At 35.6% G+C, this 26,402-nt stretch overlaps 1 protein-coding gene across 1 annotated transcript; it reads right to left on the bottom strand.

Moving 5' to 3' along the window:
• Positions 1-2,872: 2,872 nt before the first annotated feature.
• On the bottom strand, positions 2,873-3,535 carry LOC132296596 (uncharacterized). Its single transcript, XM_059794782.1, has one exon. It carries the CDS (start codon positions 3,533-3,535, stop codon positions 2,873-2,875), a length of 663 nt encoding a protein of 220 aa, XP_059650765.1.
• Between the last annotated feature and the right edge of the window lie 22,867 nt (positions 3,536-26,402).

Genomic DNA, 26,402 nt, shown 5'->3' with positions numbered 1-26,402 from the left:
ATGGAGTTCATTTTCATCAAGTGGAGGAGTGTTAACTAGTGACTGAGCATCTGCGATGTCCTCTATTTGCACCTAGATATGTGAAAACATTTTTCATGAAACTTTACCCACATTATAGAAGACGGTTTGGGCTTCTATAAGTGTATCATAAGCCTTGAAGCATGAGCCAGAAAATAATCGCAACTATTTGTGGCAGTCATTCCATTCGGAATAGATGCCTGGTTGGTGACCAGCAAATACCACAAACCATTTGTTAGGCTATGATGAAGTTGGTTTATCGATTGCCTTTTTAGCAATTGTGATCCAACTGTCTTTATCGGGAGGAGGATTTTTGCCTTGATCACTCATCTGTGTTCAGAGAAATATCTTGGTTAGATACCTCATTGTAATTTCTGCTTAAGAAATCTGCAAGAAAATTGTTAGTGCCTTTAATGTGTTCAATAGAAAAGGAATACTGCGCAATAACATTATACCATTGTAACCTGCATCCGTCTAAACAATTCTTTTGTTTTAGTAGAAAGTCTTTAGCTGCTTGATTATCAGCATGAATAATAAAATCTTTGGAGCAAGATAAATATGAAATCTTTTTATTGCCAATTTAATTGCCAGATGTTCTTTTTCATAAATAATGTAATTCTGTTCGTTTGGTTTAAACTTTCCAAAATTGTAACCACAAATCAATTCTTCTTTTTGAAGATTTTTTGGAATAGGAGTCTTGCGTGCTCGTATATGATGATTTGTGAAAATAGCTTCATCCCAATTGTCTTGTGGAATGGCTTTTAACACACAACCCCAACAAAAATCGGAAGCGTCAGTTTCAAGAATAAGTTTATCACCGTTTTGGGGAAAATAAACTTCAGGGATATGGACCAAATCGTGTTTGATTTGTTGGACAACAGTGGTGTCTTTATTAGTCCAGTCAAAAGCTTTATCTTTCTATAGTATTTTATTAAAGGAAGCTCTTTTTGAGACAAGTCTTTAATAAAGTTGCGGCCATAATTCAAGATTCCTAAAAAGCTCTATAGCAGCTTTTTATCTTGAATAACATCAGGAAAGTCACAAATTTTAATAATAATATGATCCTGTAGTTTTATACCTTTGTGAGTTAAAACTAGGCCAAGGAAATCAATTGATTCCTATTCAATATCTATCTTTGTTGGAGATAGAATGATTCCATGGTTTTTCAGTTTTTCTGAAAGACATTGGAGATGTTTTTTGTGTTCTTCTCTTGTTTTAGAAAAGACCAGAATATCATCGATGTATACAACAACAAAATCTTTAAGGTCATTAAAGATCTTGTCCATCCATCTTTGATAGATCTGAGGTGCAGTAGTGAGACCGAATGCCATTACAGTTCACTGATAATGACCTCTTTAGGTACTGAAAGCAGTTAATGGCTTAGATTTTTTGCGTATTTTTATTTGCCAGAACCCTACTTTACAATCAAACTTGCTGAAGAGTTTTGCTCCACGAGTTTGATTAATGAGAACATCTTTTCGAGGAATAAAATATCGTCAAAAATTAAATGTTCATTAAGCCGTTTATAGTTGATTACCATGCGGGCTTTACCTCTTTTGACCTCGCTATGGTTTCTTACCATAAAAGCAGGACTGCTATGAGGGCTTTTGGTTCTTTCAATGAGCTTCTTTTTGAGAAGATCTTGGAGTTGATCATCAAATTCATGGATATTCTTTCGGAGATATATCATTGGTTTTACACGAATGATGATATGAGCGTCTTTGAGTTTTAATCTGCAAAAATGAGAACTTCTACTCCATAGATTTAAAGGATTATCTGAAAAATTTTGTCTCAAAATAGAGTATAACCAGTGAGATTCATTTAAGACAAAAATTTCATTATTTTCTCTTTTTGGGGGAGAAAATTTTTCATTACAAACAGAAGCTAAATTTTCTTGGATCAAAATTTCAACGATGGTTTTGTCCTTTAACGTTAAAGAAATTATTTTTTCATTTAACTGTAAAGGAAGATAATTGTAAATAAAGTTACATCCTAGAATGAAATCACCATGCATATATGGAAAGCAGAGTAATTTTGGTATGATAAATTTTTTATCATTTAACCAAATAACAATATCTTTTGCTTTAAATTGGATGACATTTATAGGAGCTTTAGCATCAATACCTTGAACACCAATGGGATGTTTCATTTGTCGCCATTTTTCTAATCGTATGGCATTATATCGACAACAACTGGTTGTTCCTCCAGTGTCTATGAGTACACAAAGACTATATGGTTTATAGCCTTTGAAGTTAAGGATACCATAGACATAGGTATACTTTCGTTTTTTCCCTTGAGAAGGAACGATAAGGATTTCATCATTTCCATGTTTAAAATGAAAAAATCGTGCAAACTTCATGGATTGATTAGAGCCAGGAAGGAAAGGTGCATCAACGGTAGCTTTAGCTTTGCCTTTCTCTGCCCATGTAAACCGTCGGCGTGGAGGTAGTAGGTCGGAGGTTTGAGCATTAGATGCTCGTGGGGGAAGTATTTTGTCCCATCCAGATGGCCTACTAGATATGCATGCTGAGGCTTATCTTTACAGCTGTGGTTTCTCTTTATTGGTTATATAAAGATTGGAACCAGATGCTTGAATAGCGGTAACAGTAGGTTCAACTACGCGGAGTTTAGGTTTCGAATTGATGTCTTCGAATAACCAGTTGTGGGGGATTTCCAGATCTGTCCATTTCAATAATTTTGGTTCAATTACTGAGTCAAAGGGACGAGGTTCGAACATAGTGACTAGTTTTGAGTCAATTGTAGGAATGGTGGCAGTTTCAGGTTCTCGAGTAAGTTCGTAAAGAACTTTCCACTGTATCCCAAGACTAGGAGAATCAAAGTCCATTTTGAGATTTCAAAGTTGAAGTTTGACTTGGAGAACTTTCTCAATGTTTGGATCAGTGAGAGAAACAAAATAATTGGGTTTAATTTTGAACCAAATTACATTGTTAACAATATTGGATTGAATGCCACCGATGAAGGCATCAATAGGATTATGGAATCTATTATCCATAACGAGAGCTAGAATGGGTTGATCAGTTCCTTTGCAGAATAGAGAGGTAATTTTGATCCCAACCATGATGATATGAATATATCGTGCGAGAGGATTCTGCTGTCGCCATCGAGCAACCTTGTCGTTGTTGAGGATATTGAATCTATGTTTACCACTAGAGGTGTAATCGATAGTGGTATCACCGCTGAATTGTTCAAGGATCCTTTTTGAAAAGATGGAGAACTTGGAAGTTTTGTAGACTTTTTCTTTCTTCAGCTTCTGGAGTTTAGCGAACTGAATGAGTTGTTCGTTCGTAAACTGGATTTCTTCACCAATAACACTGCTTAATTTAATGGTAGAGGATTCTTCATCTTGATGTGGAGTAAACTGTATCATAAAGATGTCTTCATCGCTGTCACTTGATTCTGAGAATTGACTAGAAATTTCATAAAGTATATCGTCAGAATTGAAGAGGTCACTGCCATAAACAATACAAAGATCTTCTGCGTTAAGGCGTTTGATCATCTTGGATGCACTTTTACCTTTATTGGGACAATTAGGTGCAATATGACCAGGTTCATTACAAATGTAGCATTCGCAATCTTTTTTTATTTCAGGAGTATTTTTCCCTTTTCGTTTACTTAGTTAAGAAGTGGGGGACGGTGAAGATGGTTTAACATACTTCTTTGATTTCTGGATAGGTTTTTTACCTTTTTTCCATTTGCGCCATTTGAAGTATTTCTTCTGCTTGTATGAACGTCGTGTAGTGGTAGAACTGCTTGGTGCACAACCAACCTTCCAGATTTCTTGAAGAATCTTGTCGCAATAACGCTATCCGGCGGGAGTGTTGCTGATTTGATTCTTTACCTATTTTTTGGCTTTGGTTTCTAAACATTTTTCATTAATAAGATGATAAATGAAATTGGTACGAAAACCAAGGTTATCGGTTCGTCTGATTCGAACAAGAAAATCTGGGCAACCTTTGATGGCTAACTCATCCTAGGGGTTTGGTAGTTTATGGAAGAATTGGGGTAACCGATGGTCCATGGCATTTGGAGGAAGACGCCTAAAATATTTGTTAAATATCTTAACGTATTCGGGAAAACGGCATATGTCGCATAATTCGATTTTAGAAAGAGCGAAATTTGCATTATCGGAAAGAAGTACTTCACCGGTATGGCCAACAAGCTCTTCTTTAAGGATTTGAACAAAGCCACGTAGAATTTCAGGTATCTCGTGAAAGTTGTTAAGGAGATCGCCTTTCTGCTCTTTGCCTTTACCTGTCTGATACCACTGGCAAAGCCAATCAAGCGCATCACCTTGCAGGGTTGCTGCAATATAGTCGAGAAAATGATCTTTTCCCCAAGAAGCTTTCTGGCTATTGACCAGAATGGCTAAGGACTGTGCCCATTCATCTATAGCTTTGAGATGATCTTTATAGGGGACATTAGCAAGATCTAGATAAGTACCATGTTATGAAATAGGATACTTATTGAGGTCATCCTTTCTTGTAAAGGTGTGAAAGGTCATATAATCGTAATTATAGGACGTAGCTGATGCAGCAGGTATACCTGTGGCTGGAATAACAGTTTCTTCTGCTAGATGCATTTCTTCTGTTAGAGGAAAATCTCCGTAAATGGCTTATCTAAAACAGTGTTAGAAACTCTTTTTCTTCGATTAGAGGAAGATATTTCGGGCTGTAGGTCAGCTGGTATTTCTTCATCGATAGATTCTGAGCCGTCAGAATTGTTAAATTCTTTAGAATTAGATTGATCAGAGAAAACATGTATTTGTTCTTCTGATTCAGTGTCACTGTTGGAGAGATTGAAATTATATCCGAAGTGTGTGAGGAGAGCTTCATTTTATATAGAAGTTTCTCGTATCTGATTGATGATATGTGTGCTTTCATCAATAGATAGTTGAGGATTTATGTATAGCTCTCGTAGGTAACTCAGAAAATCTACGATGCTGTCATATTCCTCTTTATTGTAACTTGATGAGGATTGCACATTAAGTACCTTAATATCTACATCACCATAGAAAAGGGGTTTGACCTTATATAAGGTTTGAGTAGACGTAGACCGGTTAACTTCCGTTTGTGGAGGAGTAGATTGTTTATCTACTTTATCCGGTGGATCATCAGGAGGGTAAAGATCAGATAACTTTGCTTTTTTCAGTTTCGCTAAATCAATAGTCATCTAATGAATCTGATCTTTTAGATCTTGACTGTCAGATAGCGAGATAATCTGTGTGAGAGTATCAAGCTTATTGTTTAAAGAAATTACTTCTTGTTGCAAATCATCAAATGAGGTTTCCATTTGAAAATTTATAGATTCTAGGTTAAGTTGGAATAAGTGTTTCCAGTCATTAACCATGTCGATTAAAAAGTTCATTCCAGCGCCAAATTGGTTAAAATTGAGCGGATCTGAAGTTAAATAGTGTGGTATATGACTATATTTATCTGGGTCTTTCCCTACTATACTACAGATACATCCTACAGAGGTAGATTGTGCCATAAGAAATAGTTAAAGGTTCTTAAGACGTTTTGATTCCTGTTCTGGTGCCTAAACCGGGTGTTCCTGTGACAAAGCTTTTTTAACAATCATTCAGACAAACAAGCGATTACAGGACAATATGGGCTTTAAACAGTAATCAAACGTATGAGATTTATAACAGTAAATAAAGCACAAACGAACACTATAATAGTACTATAATATATAAAGAAAAACTTACAATAATGGTCCAAGCTTGAGGTACGGCTCTGATACCAGTTACAGTGACAAACAAGTGCGGAAAGTTACAAAGATAAAAACTGAGAATGTTTTACAAGAGAGAGAGAGTACAATAGAGAGAAAAATAGAGAAACTTTAGATGCCAAAACCTTCTATGAGCTTCGGTTTAAATAGAAAAGAAAAAGAGAAGGAACAGTGCAGCAGATAAGAGGAATCTTGCTTTGTACTGTCATAAAAATGTTGTCGGCAACTTTCACTGTTGATGAATAATTTGTCGGCTACTTTCACTGTTAATGAATAGAAGATGTGACAGCTCTTCTTCTCGTGTGCTAGATGAACTGCAGTCGATCAGAAGAAGAGTGACAGATTATCCTTCCATTGCATTGATGAGATTATGGAGTTCATTTTCATCAAGTGAAGGAGTGCTAACTGGTGACTGATCATTTGCGATGTCCCAATCAAGATTGATATCATCGGCACCGATCCGGACTGTTTCCGGAATTTCAATTGTATTAGCCACTATTTCTTTTAGAAACTCTTTAGCTGTCAAAATGTGGTTCTCTGAATACTCAGTATTATAAATAGTCAAAGAGGTGACGAAAAGTCTTCTTCCATCACAGCAAAATCCAATTTGATCATTTTTAAAAGTTCCGTTTAGGATTCTGCGGGCTTTATCTTGCAGGTGTATAAGCCTGTGCATTGCAAGATAATAAGGATCGATGTTGCCGCCGGTTTCTTCTGAATTTAAAATTTGATTATCTTAAAGGTCTACTTTTTCAGTAATTTTGTGGAACCAGATCTTGAAAGGTTGAAAGAAACAAGTTTTTTGTCGCTATCCAATAGTACTAGAAATCCAGAAAGTTAGATTACGACTGTATTTCCAGTGGGAAGTAACTTTGTAGATCATTGCTTTGATCATTGCAGGGAATGCAATCCAGGAATGGCAGTCATGAGATGAGAAAGTAATTTTGTTAATTACTCCCCAATCGACAGGTTCCATTGACCAGGGAAATCCGGGAACAATGAAAAGAGTCATTTTTGGAATTGTTTTCCCGTTATAAATCATGTCGAAAGTATTAATTTCTTTATGATTTGAAAAATAATTTTTTTTTATTGTAACAGAATGATCCACTGTTTTAGAGAGGATTATTCGAAAAAGTTCAGGAGGAAAAATGTTCCTTGCTTTTTCAAGGAGACATATACGATTGATCTTAGCAAAAGTATTTTGTGGAAAATCGTGTTCTCCAACTAACTGGGTAAGTTTAAGAAGACAATTTATTTGTGATAAAGAAAAATCTTTTTCCTAGTTAATGGTGAGACAGATTTGGATGCAAAGCTGCTTAAGCTCATCAGTCATAGCTGTTTGTTCAGCTATAAGAGAAGTAAGAGTACTCTGGTGTTGCCTGAATTTCTTATTGGCACCAATTTTGTGAGATTTCCAAACACTATTAATTTCATTATAAAAATTGTTTCGAAGACAGGGATTATAGAAGTCGTTTACCTCTATTTGCTCCTGGAAATGTGAAAACATTTTTTGTGAAACTTTACCCACATTATAGAAGACGGTTTGGGCTTCTATTAGTGTATCATAAACCTTGAAGCATGAGCCATAAAATGATCGCAACTGTTTGTGGCAATCGTTCCATTCGGAATAGATGCCTGGTTGGTGACCAGTAAATACCACAAACCATTTGTTAGGCTGTGATGAAGTTGGTTTATCGATTACCTTTTTAGCAATTGTGATCCAACCGTCTTTATCGGGAGGAGGATTTTTGCCTTGATCACTCATCTGTGTTTAGAGAAATATCTTGGTTAGATACCTCATTGTAATTTCTGCTTAAGAAATCTGCAAGAAAATTGTTAGTAGAAAAGCAATACTGGGCAATAACATTATACCATTTTAACCTGCATCCGTCTAAACAATTCTTTTTGTTTATTAGAAAGTCTTTAACTGCTTGATTATCAGTACGAATAATAAAATCTTCTGGAGCAAGATAAATATTAAATCTTTTTGTTGCCAATTTTATTGCCAGAATTTCTTTTTGAAAAGAATTGTTTAGACGGACGCAGGTTAAAATGGTATAATGTTATTGCCCAGTATTCCTTTTCTATTGAACATATTAAAGGCACTAACAATTTTCTTGCAGATTTCTTAAGCAGAAATTACAATGAGGTATCTAACCAAGATATTTCTCTGAATATTGATGAGTGATTAAGGCAAAAATCCTCCTCCCGATAAAGACGGTTGGATCACAATTGCTAAAAAGGCAATCGATAAACCAACTTCATCACAGCCTAACAAATGGTTTGTGCAATTTGCTGGTCACCAACCAAGCATCTATTCCGAATGGAACGACTGCCACAAATAGTTGCAATCATTTTCTGGCTCATGCTTCAAGGCTTATGATACACTTATAGAATCCCAAACCGTCTTCTATAATGTGGGTAAATTTTCACAAAAAATGTTTTCACATTTCCAAGAGCAAATAGAGGTAAACGACTTCTATAATCCCGGTCTTCTAACCAATTTTTATAATGAAATTAATAGTGTTTGGAAATCTCACAAAATTGGTGCCAATAAGAAATTCAGGCAATACCTGAGTACTCTTACTTCTCTTATAACTAAACAAATAGCTATAACTGATGAGCTTAAACAGCTTTGCATCCAAATCTGTCTCACCATTAACCGGGAAAAAGATTTTTCTTTATCACAAATAAATTGTTTTCTTAAACTTGCCCAATTAGTTGGAGAACACGATTTTCCACAAAATACTTTTGCTAAGATCAATCGTATATGTCTCCTTGAAAAAGCAAGGAACATTTTTCCTCCTGAACTTTTTCGAATAATCCTCTCCAAAACAGTGGATCATTCTATTACAATAAAAAAAAATTATTTTTCAAATCATGAAGAAATTAATACTTTCGACATGATTTATAACAGGAAAATAATCCCAAAAATGACTCTTTTCATTGTTCCCGGATTTCCCTAGTCAATGGAACCTGTCGATTGGGAAGTAATTAACAAAATTACTTTCTCATCTCATTACTGCCATTCCTGGATTGCATTCCCTGCAATGATCAAAGCAATGATCTACAAAGTTACTTCCCACTGGAAATACAGTCGTAATCTAACTTTCTGGATTTCTAGTACTATTGGATGGCGAGAAAAAACTCGTTTCTTTTAACCTTTCCAGATCTGGTTCCTCAAAATTACTGAAGAAGTAGACCTTTAACATATTCAAATTCTAAATTCAGAAGAAACGCCAACAGCATCAATCCTTATTATCTTGCAATGCACAGTCTTATACACCTGCAAGATAAAGCCCGTAAAATCCTAAATGGAACTTTTAATAATGATCAAATTGGATATTGCTGTGATGGAAGAAGACTTTTCGTCACCTCTCTGACTATGTATTATCCTAAGTATTCAGAGAACCATATTTTGACAGCCAAAAAGTTTCTAAAAGAAATAGTGGCTAATACAATTGACATTTCGGAAACAGTCCGGATCAGTGCCGATGATATCAATCTTGGTTGGGACATCGCAGTTGCTCAATCACCCGTTAGCACTCCTCCACTTGATGGAAATGAACTCCATAATCTCATCAATGCAATGGAAGGATAATCTGTCACTCTTCTTTCTGATCGACTGCAGTTCATCTAGCACACAACAAGAAGAGCAGTCACATTAACTATTCATCAACAGTGAAAGTTGTCGACAACACTTTTATGAACAGTACAAAGCAAGATTCCTCTTATCTGCTGCACTGTTCCTTCTCTTTTTCTTTTCTATTTAAACCGAAGCTCATAGAAGGTTTCGGCATCTGAAGTTTCTCTATTTTTTTCTTTATTGTACTCTCTCTCTCTTGTAAAACATTCTCAGTTTTTATCTTTGTAACTTTCCGCACTTGTTTGTAACTGTAACTGGTATCAGAGCCGTACCTCGAGCTTAGACCATTATTGTAAGTTTTTCTTTTTATACTACAGTACTATTACAATGTTCGTTTGTGCTTTATTTACTATTACAAATCTCATACGTTTGATTATTGTTTAAAGCCCATATTGTCCTGTAATCGCTTGTTTGTCTGAATGACTGTTAAAAAAGCTTTATCACAGGAACACCCGGTTTTAGGCACCAGAACAGGAATTAAAAGATCTTAAGAACCCTTAACTATTTCTTATGCCACAATCTACCTCTGTAAGATGTATCTGTAATATAGTAGGGAAAGACCCAAATAAATATAGTCATATAACACACTATTTTACTTCAGATCCGCTCAATTTTAACCAAATTGGCGCTGGAATGAACTTTTTAATCGACATGGTTAATTACTGGAAACACTCATTCCAGCTTAACCTAGAATCTACAAATTCTCAAATGGAAACCTCATTTGATGATTTGTAACAAGGAGTAATTTCTTTAAACGATAAGCTTGATACTCTTACACAGATTATCTCGCTATCTGACAGCCTAGATCTAAAAGATCAGATTCATCAGATGACTATTGATTTAGCAAAACTGAAAAAAGCAGAGTTATCTGATCTTTACCCTCCTGATGATCCACCGGATAAAGTAGATAAACAATCTACTTCTCCAGAAACAGAAGTTAACCGGTCTACGTCTACTCAAACCATATATAAGGTCAAACCCTTTTTTTATGGTAATGTAGATATTAAAGTACTTAATGAGCAACCCTCATCAAGTTACAACAAAGAGGAATATGACAGCATACATAAATCCTCAACTATCTATTAATGAAAGCACACATATCATCAATCAGATACAAGAAACTTCTATACAAAATAAAGCTCTCCTCACACACTTCGGATATAATTTCAATCTCTCTGACAGTGACACTGAATCAGAAGAACAAATACATGTTTTCTCAGATCAATCTGATTTTGAAGAATTTAATAATTCTGACGGCTCAGAATCTGTCGATGAAGAAATACAAGCTGACCCACAGCCCGAAATATCTTCCTCTCATCGAAGAAAAAGTGTTTCTGACACTGTTTTAGATGACTCATTTTATGAAGATTTTCCTCTAACAGAAGAAATGCAACCAGTAGAAGAAACTGCTATTCCAGCCACAGGTATACCTACTAAGTCTTCTAAAACCACAGAAACAAAACCTGCTGCATTAGCTACGTCCTATAATTACGATTATATGACCTTTCCCACCTTTACCAGAAAGGATGACCTCAATAAGTATCCTATTTCACAACATGGTACTTATCTAGATCTTACTAATGTCCCCTATAAAGATCATCTCAAAGCTATAGATGAATGGGCACAGTCCTTAGCCATTCTAGTCAATAACCAGAAAAGCTTGTTGGGGAAAATATTGTTTTCTTGTCTACATTGCAGCAACCCTGCAAGGTAATGCTCTTGATTGGCTTCGCTAGTGGGATCAGACAGCTAAAGGCAAAGAGCAGAAAAGCGATCTCCTTAACAACTTTCACGAGATACCTGAAATTCTACGTGGCTTTGTTCAAATCCTTAAAAAAAAACTTGTTGGCCATACAGGTGAAGTACTTCTTTCCGATGATGCAAATTTTGCTCTTTCTAAAATCGAATTATGCGACATATGCCATTTTCCCGAATACGTTAAGATATTGAGCAAATATTTTTGGCGTCTTCCTCCAAATGCCATAGACCATTGGTTACCCCAATTATTCTATAAACTACTAAACCCCTGGGATGAGTTAGCCATCAAAGGTTACCCAGATTTTCTTGTTCGAATCAAACGAACCGGTAACCTTAGTTTTCGTACCAATTTCATTTATCGTCTTATTAATGAAAAATGTTTAGAAACCAAAGCCAAAAAATAGGTAAAGAATCAAATCAGCAACACCCCCGCTGGACAGCGTTGTTGTGACAAGATTCTTCAAGAAACTTGGAAGGTTGGTTATGCACCAAGCAATTCTACCACTACACGACGTTCGTACAAGAAGAAGAAATACTTCAGATGGTGCAAATGGTAAAAAGGTAAAAAACCTATCCAGAAATCAAAGAAGTATGTTAAACCATCTTCACCATCCCCCACTTCCAAATGAAGTAAACGAAAAGGGAAAAAGACTCCTGAAATCAAAAAAGATTGCAAATGCTACATTTGTAATGAACCTAGTCATATTGCACCTAATTGTTCCAATAAAGGTAAAAGTACATCCAAGATGATCAAACGCCTTAACGCAGAAGATCTCTGTGTCGTTTATGGCAGCGACCTCTCCGATTCTGACGATATTTTATGAAATTTCTAATCAATTCTCAGAATCAAGTGATAGCGATGAAGACATCTGTATGATGTAGTTTACTCCTCATCAAGATGAAGAATCCTCTGACATTAAATTAAGCAATGTTATTAGTGAAGAAGTCCAGTTTACGAACGAACAACTCATTCAGTTCGCTAAACTCCAGAAGCTGAAGAAAGAAGAAGTCTACAAAACTTCCAAGTTCTCCATCTTTTCAAAAAGGATCCTTCAACAATTCAACGGTGATACCACTATCGATTACACCTCTAGTGTGACGGCCCTGGTTTTTAGGCCAGTGCGTCAGTGATGAACCGAAAGGATGATCCGATAACGGATCCGAATGCGAAAGAGAAAACAGAAAACAAGACTCTAAGAAGTCAAAGTGACCTTCCATGAGGTCATGGAACTCAACAAGAACTGATGCGGAAGCAAAAGATAAAAAATATGACAAATAAACCCCCAGGGGCAAAATAGTTATTTCTGAAAACTATAGATTCGGGTGCCACTGAGTACATTACTGGAAGGACAACGAAAAACTAATCAAGATAGACTCAAGAATCGCATGATTCAGAGTCCGGACGAAGGAGAAACAGCATGACGAAGGAAAACGAGCACTTAAGTTAAAAAGGGTAAATTGGTAATTATTCAGGAAGAACCGGGTGCAACCGAGCACACCGTTAGAAAGACAGCAAAAAATTAGTCAAGTTCAAAAAAAAATTTACTTGAATCGGAGTTCGGACGAAAGAGAAAAGCCCAAAAGAAGAATTGACGTCGCGGCGGCCCGACGAAGGGCCATGACAGCCCCATGCGCGCGCCCATGCAAGCCGTGCGCGCACTGGGTGCACACATGGCTGGCAGCAGCCCATAAAGCTGCTGTGTGGTTTTTTTTTTCAGAAAAATCCAGAATAGAGGCTGAATTTAGAGGCCTAGATGAATCTTTTTGCAAAAACACAAAGAAGAAACCCCTCTCAAAATTGAGTTTTCTACGTGACTTGTTTGAGAATTCAAAAAAAACTCACTGCAAAATGGCCAAAATGCCCTCCCAAGAAATCTGGTCAAAAGAGCTAAAAAGCTGCTAAAATGAAAACTAGAAGCTGAAACTTCACGAGGGATTTCCGGTACCAAGACGATGTTTTCTGGAAAAACACGAAGAAGAAAACCTCCCTAAAATCACATTTTCTAATCGACCATATCGAAAGAAGAAAATAAAAGTGATGTGAAAGGTCTAGAATACCCCTAGATCCTATTATGCAACAAAACCTCAAAATGAGTACCTAGGAGGCTCAAATTGCCAAGGAAGAGGTTTTTTTTTAAACAATCATGCACGCAAACGTAACTTACCTATTTGGACGCGCTACAATAGTCCATGGCTTAAAAATACCGCTAATGCAAAATCCGACCACCTAACGGCCGAAAAGGCAAAAATAGACTTGAAATGGAAAACATTAAAAAAAATATTTGACAAATGATTTCAAATTACCGTTTGGCCCTTGGCCACACTTCAAACATGATTTATGAGACCCTATAAAAGAATGAAAATGGAATTCTCACACCCGATGCAAAAGTTATGACATAATATCTCATGAATTTTCAATATTTCTATAATGAAGTTTGTAAGTAAAAGTGCATAACATACATAATATATGATATTGGCCTCCAGCCTCATTATATACACATCAAAAGAGTGTCAAAAGGTGCACTTAAGTGCACATTACATGGCTTAAACAATAAGTACAAGTTTTGTCAAATAAACAAAAGTAAACATGATATGCTACCATGTGCATATTCAATGTCATCAAAAATACTTCAAGACTTCTAGCATGTCTAAGAGTGTTGTGTATCCCACAACAAAGCTTCTTTACCTGTAAAACACCCAGTAACTTCGGGGTGAATAAATAAGTCTAACAAGTTTATTCGTAGGGGATGAGCATGCATGACTCGATTTCTTTAAGATTTTTAGACAACATGAATCATTTCAAAAAGGGATCATGTCACCTAACGTCTATGTTAAAGATTAGACTCAGGGATCATCCTAAACTATCTTAGATCATTTCTAGCATAAATCACATCATCTATGCAATTCAAACAATATGGAAGCACCTTATACAAAGCAACAAGATAAAGGTTTTTAAAGGTATCAACTTGCAATCTAGAATACAGAAACACTAAAATAATCATGCCACTTAACGTCTATGTTCTAAATAAGTCTAAGGAATCATCCTAGACCATGTTGAACAATCAAAACACAAATTATAATTTCCATGCAATCTAGCCACATAAAAGTATGTTATACAAGGCAACAAAATACAAATTCTTAAAGCTATCAGCTTGAAATCTAAAGCACGAAAACAACAGAAGTGGGTCATGCCACCTAACGTCTATGTTCCAATTGAATCTATAGGATCATTCCTAAACTACATTAGGACATCAAAACACAAATCACAATATCGATGCCATCTAACCAACATTAGAACTTCTAATACAACGCGTAAAGCATGGTTTCTCAAAGTAAACATCCTGAAACTTAAAATGAGAAAACAAGTAAGAAACAACAAGTCATAACATCATCTAGTTATCAACTTGAAATGAAATTCGAAATCAAATAAAGTGGATACTTGGACGTCACACCGAATCAAACCGACAATGTGGTTACTTTAGGGTTACTAGCCCATGAGTAACCTCCCTATGTGTGCACTAGACTATATAGAGGGACTATCCCCCATACTAGAACCACGTCCTAGCCGTAGCCAAACAACGACATCCCCAAGTTTCCAAAATCAACAAGTTGTGTTACAACGTATATATCAGCATGTATATACAAGATAATCAACTATCTACCATGCATAACCAAATTTGGAAACCTATACAATACATGCTCTAAGTCCACAACTAATATGATATGATGAATGTCGAATCTTCAGTGTGTGATTCGTTACACGCTATGCATGAAAGATGTTAAATATGAAATGTGCAAATCATTACACAAGGCAACAATATATTCAATAAGGAAAACATATTCTCATGAGTATAAACATAGCAACTATGTTATCCAATGCTCAAAACATAACCAAATGAATATACAACAAGTCCATGTCCAGGATTTTGATATAGAAACGACTTTCAAACACAATTAAATCCATGGCTCAATTAGATAGAATTTAATTAAATAAAAATAATTAAATTCCCTAGATTCTAATTCAATTCCAGATAACCTCAAATTAACACATATTAAAGAACATGGCATGGTCATCACCTATATCCATTCTAAAACTCAATTAGGTTATTGGAACAACAAAGTAGAACTCTAATTAAATCATGCTAATTTAATTACCAAGGTTCTAAAGTAACTTCAAATGGTCCACAATTAATATATATTAGTAAACAAGTCATGACCAATACAAATATCAAGTTAAAATCTTAATTAAGCTAATGGGACCACAAAATAGATTTTAATTAATTCTTTTAATTAAAATCTCTACATTTTCAAACTTAACCAAATGCTCTCAATTTAACATATCTTAGAGAACATGCCAAGGGCTAATGTAATATCATATTACAAGTTTATTTCATTCAATTTACGACCATGTGAATTAAACTTTCACTAAAGTTAAATATAAAATAAAAGTTGCAATTCTCATGCAATTAATCCCAATTTAATATATGTGAACAACCATACCAAAGCTTAATTTTCTAGCAAGCCACAATTCAATTCCAAGTTGTATATCACCATGAGGATTAAATCTTAAACAAGGAAATTAATTAAATGAAAGGTTTCAAAACCTAACCGAATATTCTAAATCAAATATATGTGAAGCTATATGGCATATAAATCAAGAATATTAAGTCAAAATTCAAATAAAGTGAATAATGCACTCGGGGCAAATTAATTAATAATTACTAATTTTCAAAACACCTCCAATTACTTTCAAATTCAACTATGTTGAAGAGCATGCTAAGGCCAAATATAATATGCTATCTCACATTGATTTCAAGCTAGTTAAGGCCACATGAATTAATATTTTATTCAAGATAAATATTAAATAAAATCTTCAATACTTTTCCAAATAATCTAGATTTAATATATATCAATCTACATATCAAGGTGAAATATAATGTCATGCCACAAGTTTAAAACATGCAAGAACTCACCGGGAAAATCAAATCCTATACTAGAAAATAAATAATTAAAATTTCTAGGCTTGATATCCAAGCATACAAATGAGTTGAATAAACATCACAAGCATATAATAGAATAAGAATTTAAATTATAACACCCCCTACCTTAATTTGAGATGAAAACTTCAAAGGCCCATCGAAAAAAATAGTGTTCCGAATTCGCCGAAACCGAAGGGTTTTGTCGGGGACAACATAATCTACAAGAATCCGAAGGAAGCCTCATGAAAATCACAACTTGACTTCAAACCCAAACTCAAGAAATGGTCAAAAATGATTTCTAATAAGGGGGAATGGTAGAACACGTCGAGGGAAACAAAAAACGCGAAAGCCGAAGACTTTTCACTTAGGAAAAGTAAATCAAAGGAGGAGAGAGAAGGTGGCAGCTCCATGGGAATCCATGGCTGCTTCAGGTCATGCAAGGGGAGTGGGGAAGATGAAGAATGAAATATCTCATCCCCCTTTTATAGAAATCTCAAAAAGTGCCCCGAATAGGCCCCGCTGGGTCCGGAAAAGTGGATTTTGAGCAAACGCGCTCAAACGGCAAAACTCCATGAACAAAAAAGATTCAAAATGATAAAATATGAACAACGGAAGAAACAGCGCCAATAACCGAGTCTCGAGCAGAAAGTTATGCCTTGAACAAGTTCGGCGGCAACCGGGTCCAGAAATTCTGAAACTGGAGAAAAATGACCAGAAGGAAATTCTATGAATTTATGAGTCAACGAAAAGTGAAAATGAATCCCGTATGAAGATCCAGATTCCAAACGAGATATTTTGCAATAACTTTCGTTAATTGCACAATGGCCCCTTCAAAATGGGTTAACTGCGAAACTGCCCCAGAATGAAAATATCTTCCAAAAGATATTTTCTTAGATACCCCTGAAATAAAATATCTTCAAAGGATATTTACAAAAAACACCCCAAGAAAAGAAAATAATTCTAAAAAATTGTGCATCCATGCCCTTGTGGACACCGGAAGCAACCAGAGTACTTTCTTGCAAAAGTAAAGATATGTATTCGAGGAAACCACTGAAGATGAAGGCACGTGAAGTCAAAAACTAACTTCGAGTATGAAAAGTAAGGTTTTACCAACCAGGTGACAAACGGGGAAAAGACAGAATATGGAAAAAGACGAAACAAGGAAAAGGACAAAAGGCGCATAGTGTCGAAAAACGAAAAATGCAAAAATGACTCGGTCCTCAAAGGAAGTTGTCAATTCACATGAAAGAGTCTCAGAAACCAATTTCGAGCACTTGAGATTACACTAGGCGACACGAAACAGAGCTCAAAAAAGAAAATTAAACGAAAAAAATTCATTCGTAAAATTTCAGAAAAAAGGAAAGGAAGGAAAATGACCGGGTCATTACATCTAGTGGTAAACATGGATTCAATATCCTCAACAACGACAAGGTTGCTATATGGCGACAGCAGAATCCTCTCGCACGATATATTCATATCGGTATGGTTCAGATCAAAATTACCTCTCTATTCCGCAAAAGAACTGATCAACCCATTCTAGCACTCGTTATGGATAATGGATTCCATAATCCTATTGATGCCTTCATCAGTGGCATTCAATCCACTCTTGTTAACAATGTAATTTGGTTCAAAATCAAACCCAATTATTTTGTTTCTCTCACTGATCCAAACATTGAGAAAGTTCTCTAAGTCAAACTTCAACTTTCAAATCTTAAAATGGACTTTGATTCTCCTAGTCTTAGGATACAATGGAAAGTTCTTTATAAACTTACTCGTGAACCCGAAACTGCCACCATTCCTACAATTGACTCAAAACTAGTCACTTTGTTCGAACCTCGTCCCTTTGGCTCAGTAATTGAACGAAAATTATTGAAATGGACAGATATGGAAATCCCCTGCAACTAGTTATTCGAAGACATCAATTCGGAACCTAAACTCCGTGTAGTTGAACCTACCGTTACCACTATTCAAGTATCTGGTTCCAATCTTTATATAACCAATAAAGAGAAACCACAGCTGCAAAGATCAGCTTCAGTACGCATATCTAGCAGGCCATCTGGATGGGACAAAATACTTCCCCCACGAGCATTTAATGCTCAAACCTTCGACCTACTACCTCCATGCCGGCTGTTTACAGGGGCAGAAAAAGGCAAAGCTAAAGCTACCGTTGATGCACCTTTCCTTCCTGACTCTAATCAATCCATGAAGTCTGCACGATTTTTTCATTTTAAACATGAAAATGATGAAATCCTTATCGCTCATTCTCAAGGGAAAAAGCTAGAGTATACCTATGTCAATGGTATCCTTAACTTCAAAGGCTATAAACCATATAGTCTTTGTGTACTCATAGACACTGGAGCAACAACCAGTTGTTGTTGATATAACGCCATACCATCAGAAAAATGGCAACAAATGAAACATCCCATTGGTGTTCAAGGTATTGATGCTGAAGCTCCCATGAATGTCATCCAATTTAATGCAAAAGATATTGCTATTTTGCTAAATGACAAAAAATTTATCATACCAAAATTACACTACTTTCCATATATGCATGGTGATTTCATTCTAGGATGTAACTTTATTTACAGTTATCTTCCTTTACAGTTAAACAAAAAAACAATTTCTTTAACGTTAAAGGACAAAACTGTTGTTGAAATTTTGATCCAAGAAAATTTAGCTTCTGTTTGTAATGAAAAATTTTCTCCCCCAAAAAGAGAAAATAATGAACTTTTTGTCTTAAATGAATCTCACTGGTTATACTCTATTTTGAGACAAAAATTTTCAGATAATCCTTTAAATCTATGGAGTAGAAGTCCTCGTTTTTGCAGATTAAAACTCAAAGACGCTCACATCATCATTCGTGTAAAACCAATGATATATCTCCGAAAGGATATTGACGAATTTGATGATCAACTCCAAGATCTTCTCGAAAAGAAGCTCACTGAAAGAACCAAAAGCCCTCATAGCAGTCCTGCTTTTATGGTAAGAAACCATAATGAGGTCAAAAGAGATAAAGCCCGCATGGTAATCAACTATAAACGGCTTAATGAACATTTAATTTTTGACGGATATTTTATTCCTCGAAAAGATGTTCTCATTAATCAAACTCGTGGAGCAAAACTCTTCAGCAAGTTTGATTATAAAGCAGGGTTCTGGCAAATAAAATTACGCAAAAAATCGAAGCCATTAACTGCTTTCAGTAGACCACGAGGTCATTATCAGTGGACTGTAATACCATTCGGTCTTAGTACTGCACCTCAGATCTATCAAAGATGGATGGACAGGATCTTTAATGACCTTAAAGATTTTGTCGTTGTATACATCGATGATATTCTAGTCTTCTCTAAAACAAGAGAAGAACACAAAAAACATCTCCAATGTCTTTCAGAAAAACTGAAAAACCATGGAATCATTCTATCTCCAACAAAGATAGATGTTGAACAGGAATCAATTTATTTCCTTGGCCTAGTTTTAACTCACAAAGGTATAAAACTACAGGATCATATTATTATTAAAATTCATGACTTTCCTGATGTTATTCAAGATAAAAAGCAGCTGCAGAGCTTTTTAGGAATCTTGAATTATGGCCGCAACTTTATTAAAGACTTGTCTTAAAAAAAGATTCCTTTAATAAAGAAGCTACAGAAAGATAAAGCTTTTGACTGGACTGATAAAGACACCACTGTTGTCCAACAAATCAAACACGATTTAGTCCATATCCCTGAAGTTTATTTTTCCCAAAACGGAGATAAACTTATTCTTGAAACTGACGCCTCCGATTTTTGTTGGGGTCGTGTGTTAAAAGCCATTCCACAAGATAAATGGGATGAAGCTATTTTCAGTTTTGCTAAATCAATAGTCATCTGATGAATCTGATCCTTTAGATCCTGACTGTCAGATAGCGAGATAATCTGTGTGAGAGTATCAAGCTTATCGTTTAAGGAAATTACTCCTTATTGCAAATCATCAAATGAGGTTTCCATTTGAGAATTTGTAGATTCTAGGTTAAGCTGGAATGAGTGTTTCCAGTCATTAACCATGTTGATTAAAAAGTTCATTCCAGCACCAATTTGGTTAAAATTGAGCAGATCTAAAGTTAAATAGTGTGGTATATGACTATATTTATTTGGGCCTTTCCCTACTATATTACAGATATATCCTACAAAGGTAGATTGTGCCATAAGAAACAGTTAAGGGTTCTTAAGACCTTTTGATTCCTGTTCTGGTGCCTAAAATCAAGTGTTCCTATGACAAAGCTTTTTTAACAGTCATTCAGACAAACAAGCGATTACAGGACAATATGAGCTTTAAATAGTAATCAGACGTATGAGATTTATAACAGTAAATAAAGCATAAACGAACATTGTAATAGTACTGTAATATATAAAGAAAAACTTACAATAATGGTCCAAGCTCGAGGTACGGCACTAATACCAGTTACAGTTACAAACAAATGTGGAAAGTTACAAAGATAAAAACTGAGAATGTTTTACCAGAGAATGAGAGTATAATAAAGAGAAAGATAGAGAAACTTCAGACGCCGAAACCTTCTATGAGCTTCGGTTTAAATAGAAAAGAAAAAGATAAGGAACAGTGTAGCAGATAAGAAGAATCTTGCTTTATATTGTTCATAAAATTGTTGTCGGCAACTTTCACTGTTAAAGAATAGTTTGTCGGCTACTTTCACTATTGATGAATAGTAGATGTGACAGCTCTTCTTGTCGTGTGCTAGATGAACTGCAGTCGATCAGAAAGAAGAGTGACAGATTATCCTTCCATTGCATTTATGAGATTATGGAATTCATTTTCATCAAGTGGAGTAGTTCTAACCGGTGACTGAGCATCTGCGATGTCCCAATCAAGATTGATATCATCGGCACCGATTCGGACTGTTTTCAGAATGTCAATTGTATTAGCCACTATTTCTTTTAAAAACTCTTTGGCTGTCAAAATGTGGTTCTCTAAATACTCAAGATAATACATAGTCAGAGAGGTGACGAAAAGTCTTCTTCCATCACAACAATATCCGATTTGATCATTATTAAAAGTTCCGTTTACGATTCTGCGGGCTTTATCTTGCAGGTGTATAAGACTGTGCATTGCAAGATAATAAGGATCGATGTTGTTGGCGATTTCTTCTGAATTTAGAATTTGATTATGTTCAAGGTCTACTTCTTCAGTAATTTTGAGGAACCAGATCTGGAAAGTGTAACGACCCAGTCATTTGCCTCCCTTTCCTTTTTCTTGAAATTTTACGAATTAATTTTTTTCGTTTAATTTTCTTTTCTGAGCTCCATTCCGTGTCGTTTAGTGTCATCTCGAGTGCTCAGAATTGGTTTCTGAGACTCTTTCATGTGAATTGACAACTTCCTTTGAGGACCGAGTCATTTTCGCATTTTTCGTTTTTCGGACACTATGCGCTATTTCGTCTTTTCCCTATTCTGTCATTTTCCCTATTTCGTCTTATCTCTGTTTGTCAGCTTTTGGCACAACCTCACTTCTCATGCTTGAAGTTGGTTTTTGACTTCACATGCCTTCATCTTGAGTGGTTTCCTCAAAATACGTATCTTCACTTTTGTAAGAAAGTACTCTGTTTGCTCCCGGTGTCCATAGGGGCATGGATGCAAAGTTGTTTGAAATTATTTTCTTTTCCTGGGGTGTTTTTCATAAATATCTTTTGAAGATATTTTATTTTAAGGGTTTTTAAGAAAATATTTTTGGAAGATTTTTCATTCTGGGCCATAAGTGCAATTTTCACTTTTTGGAGGGTCCATTGTGCAATTAATGAAAGTTATTGCAAAATGTCTTATTTTGAGCCTGGATCCTCGTACGGGATTCATTTTCACATTTTGTCGAGTTGTGTACTCTTGGAATTTCCTCCTGGTCGATGTTTTCCAGTTTCAGGGTTTCTGGCCCGGTTTTTGCCAAACTTGTTTTGGGCATAACTTTCTGCTCGGGACTCAGTTTTTGACGCTATTTTTTCCGTTGTTCATATTTTATCATTTTGAATCTTTTTTGTTCACAAAGTTTTTCCATTTGAGCGCGTCTGCTCAAATTTTATTTTTTCGGACCTAGTGGGGCCCGTTCGGGGCACTTTTTGAGATTTCTATAAAAGGGGGGTGAGATATTTCATTTTTCATCTTCTCCCCTCTTCATGCACGACCTGGAGCTCCCATGGCAGCCCAAGGGGTGCTGCCATCTTCTCTCTCCTCTTTTGGTTCACTTTTCCTTGATGGAAAGTCTTTGGCATTAACGTTTGTTGTTCCCCTCGCCGTGCTCTACCTTTCCCCCTTATTAGAATTCAGTTTTGACCATTTTTTGAGTTTGGTTTTGAGGTCAAGCTATGATTTTGATGGGGCTTTGATGGGGGTTATGTTCACGGTGTTGTTCCCGACAAAACCTCTCGGTATCGTCGAATTCGGAGCACTTTTATTTTGGTGGGCCTTTGGGATTTTTATCTCAAATTGAGGTAGGAGATGTTTTAGGTTTAAATTCTTGTTATATAGCATACTTGTGATGCTTATACTACTTGTTTGCATGATTAAATATAAAATCTAGAGATTTTATTATTTATTTTTCTTGTACGGGATCTAATTTTCCCGGTTGCTCATGACTTGGTTTAAACATGTAGCATGATTTTATATTGCCCCTTGATATGCTCATTGTCGTGTATTAAAATTGGAACATTTGAATAAGTATTCAAGATTTTATTTAATATTTATCTTAGGTGAAAGATTAATTCACATGGCCTTAACTAGCTTAAAATTAATATGTGCTAGCATATTATATTAGGCCTTAGCATGCTCTTCAACATAGTTGAATTTGAAAGTAATTGGAGGTGTTTTGAAAATTAGTAATTATTAATTAATTTGATTAATTAATTTGCCCCGAGTGCACTATTCACTCTATTTAAATTCTGACTTGATATTCTTGATTTACATGCCATATAGCTTCACATATATTTGATTTAGAATATTCGGTTAGGTTTTGAAACCTTTTATTTAATTAAATTCCATGTTTAAGATTTAATCCTCATGGTGATATACAACTTGGAATTGAATTGTGGCATACTAGAAAATTAAGATTAGGTATAATTGTTCACATATATAAAATTGAGATTAATTGCATGAGAATTGCAATTTTTATTTTATATTTAACTTTAGTGAAAGTTTAATTCACATGGTCGTAAATTGAATGAAATAAACTTGTAATGTGATATTTCACTAGTCCTTGGCATGTTCTCTAAGATATGTTAAATTGAGAGCATTTGGTTAAGTTTGAAAATCTAGGGATTTTAATTAAAAGAATTAATTAAAATCTATTTAATGGTCTCCTTAGCTTAATTAAGCTTTTAACTTAATAATTGTATTGATTATGACTTGTTACTAGCATATATTAATTTGGGACTATCTGAAGTTGTTTTAGAACCTTGGGATTTAAATTAGCATGATTTAATTAAAGTTCTACTTTGTTGTTCCAATAACCTAATTGAGTTTTAGAATAGATATAGGTGATGACCATGCCATGTTCTTTAATATGTATTAATTCGAGGTTATTTGGAATTGAATTAGAATCTAAGGAATTTAATTATTTTTTTATTTAATTAAATTCTATCGAATTGAGCCATGGATTTAATTGTGTTTGAAAGTCGTTTCTATATCAAAATCCTAGACATGGACTTGTTGTATATTCATTTGATTATGTTTTGAGCATTGGATAACATAGTTGCTATGTTTATACTCATGAGAATATGTTTTTCTTATTGAATATATTGTTGCCTTGTGTAATGATTTGCACATTTCATATTTAGCATCATTCATGCATAGCGTGTAACGAATTGCACACTGAAGATTCGACATTCATCACATCATATTAGTTGTGGACTTAGAGCATGTATTGTATAGGTTTCCAAATTTGGTTGTGCTTGGTAGATAGTTGATTATCTTGCATATTCCTATTGATATATGCGTTGTTGCACAACTTGTTGATTTTGGAAACTTGGGGATGTCGTTGTTTGGCTATGGCTAGGGTGTGGTTCTAGTACGGGGGATAGTCCCTCTATATATAGTCTAGTGCGCACATAGGGAGGTTACCCATGGGCTAGTAACCCTAAAGTAACTATGTTGTCGGTCTGATCCGGCGTGACGTCCGAGTATCCACTTTGTTTGATTTTGCATTTCATTTTCAAGTTGATAACTAGATGATGTTGTAACTTGTTGTTTCTTATTTGTCGTTCCATTTTAAGTTACAGGATGTTAACTTTGCGAAATTATGCTTTATGCGTTGTATTGGAAGTTCCAATGTTGGTTAAATTGCATCGATATTGAAAATCGTGTTTTGACGTTCTAATAAAGCTTAGGATTGATCCTATTGATTCATTTATAACATAGACGTTAGGTGGCATGAACCACTACTGTTATTTTGTGCTTTAGATTCTAAGTTAATAGCTTTGAGAACTTAAACCTTGTTGCATTGTATAACATGCTCTTTTGTTGTTGAATTGCATGGATAATGTGATTCTTGTTAACTTGTATTCAAATATGCTTTTGTCATGTTGTATGGATTACTCTAGACCTAGTTCAATTGTATTGAAAATGCAGTTCATGTTAATCTATGCTCAAGCATTCTTCTTGTCGTGTTCTTTGGATTATCCCAACCATGATTCATTTCATACATGTATGTATATCATAATTCTTGTTGCTTAGACTCTAAGGTAGCTTAGGATGCTCCCCGAGTCTCACTTGGACATAGACGTTAGGTGGCATGAGCCCCTTTAACATGTTTCACCTTAAGGTGATAAATTTGTAAAATGCTAGGTCGATGCATGCTCATCTCCTACGAGTAGCTTTATGTTACTCACCCCTACGATACTGGGGCATATTTCAGGTACGAAGACTTGGTTCGTGAAGCCTAGCATTCCTTGGATGTCGTGTAGCCTTCAAGTTTCCATTTCATGCAAATGTTAGCATGAAATGTCATTTTGTAGACTTATATGTCAAAATATGTATATTTGATTCCATGTATGTAATGTGTACTTAAGTACACTCCTTTCAATGTAATTGATATGTATGAGATGAGGTCAGAGGCCAATGACATGTGTATTGTATTTTATACAACTTTTTAACTTCATGAAACATTATGAAAATCTTGAAAAATCGCAAGTCATTCCTTCACCACGGTTGCATCGGGTGTGGGAATTCCATTTTCATTCTTTTATAGGTCTTATTAATCTTGTATGAAGTGTGGCCAAGGGCCAAACGGTCATTTGATCCCGTTTTACATTTTTGGATTCCATGTTTTCCATTCCAAGTCCATTTTTGCCTTTTTGCCCGTTGGGGGGTCGGATTTTGCATCGGCTATATTTTTAAGCCATGGACCATTGTAGCGCGTCTAAATAGGTAAGTTACGTTTGCGTGCATAGTCGTTTCTGGGCAAAACCTCATCGTTTGTGTTTTGAGCCTCTTGTGAATTCATTTCGCATTTTTTTTGTATATTCTGATCTAGGGGCATTATAGACCTTTCACCTCAGTTTTATTTTCTTCTTTCGACATGGTCGCTTAGAAAACGTGATTTTAGGGGGGGTTTCTTTTTCGTATTTTTCCAGAAAATGTCGTCTTGGTACCAGAAATCCCTCGTGAAGTTTCAGCTTCCAGTTTTCATTTAGCAGCTTTATGACCCTCTTGTTCAGTTCTGATCTAGGGGCATTTTGGGGATTTCACAGTGAGTTTTTTTCGATTCCGTTCATGCTGTTGGGTAGAAAACTCGATTTTAGGGGGGGTTCTTCTTCGTGTTTTTCTAGAAAAACTCATCTTGGCCTCCGTTTCAAGCCTTAGTTCTGGGCAGATCAAAAAAAATGTAGCAGCAGCCAAGGGCTGCCACCAGCGATGTCTTTGGGCGCCAGCATGCACGCCGGTGGGCTCGCGCATGGGGGCCGTGTGCGCCATGGCCCCTCGCGACGTCAATTCTTCTTTTCGGCTTTTCTCCTTCATCCGGACTCCGATTCAAGTGAATTTTTTTTTGAACTTGACTAATTTTTCGCTTTCTTTCCAATGGTGTGCTCAGTTACACTCGTTTCTTCCTAGATAATTACCATTTTACCCTTTTTTCTTTAAGTGCTCATTTTTCTTCGTCATGCCGTTTCTCCTTCGTTCGGACTCCGAATCATGCAATTCTTGAGTCCATCTTGATTAGTTTTTCGTTGTCCTTCCAGCGGTGTGCTCGGTGGCACCTGAATCTACAGTTTTCAGAAATGA

This window comes from Cornus florida, unplaced genomic scaffold, assembly GCF_030987335.1.
Source record: "Cornus florida cultivar Cherokee Brave unplaced genomic scaffold, ASM3098733v1 CherokeeBrave_3.0.0_Hap2_Chr02, whole genome shotgun sequence".
Lineage (NCBI taxonomy): Eukaryota > Viridiplantae > Streptophyta > Magnoliopsida > Cornales > Cornaceae > Cornus > Cornus florida.
This window is presented reverse-complemented; position numbering and strand designations above follow the sequence as displayed.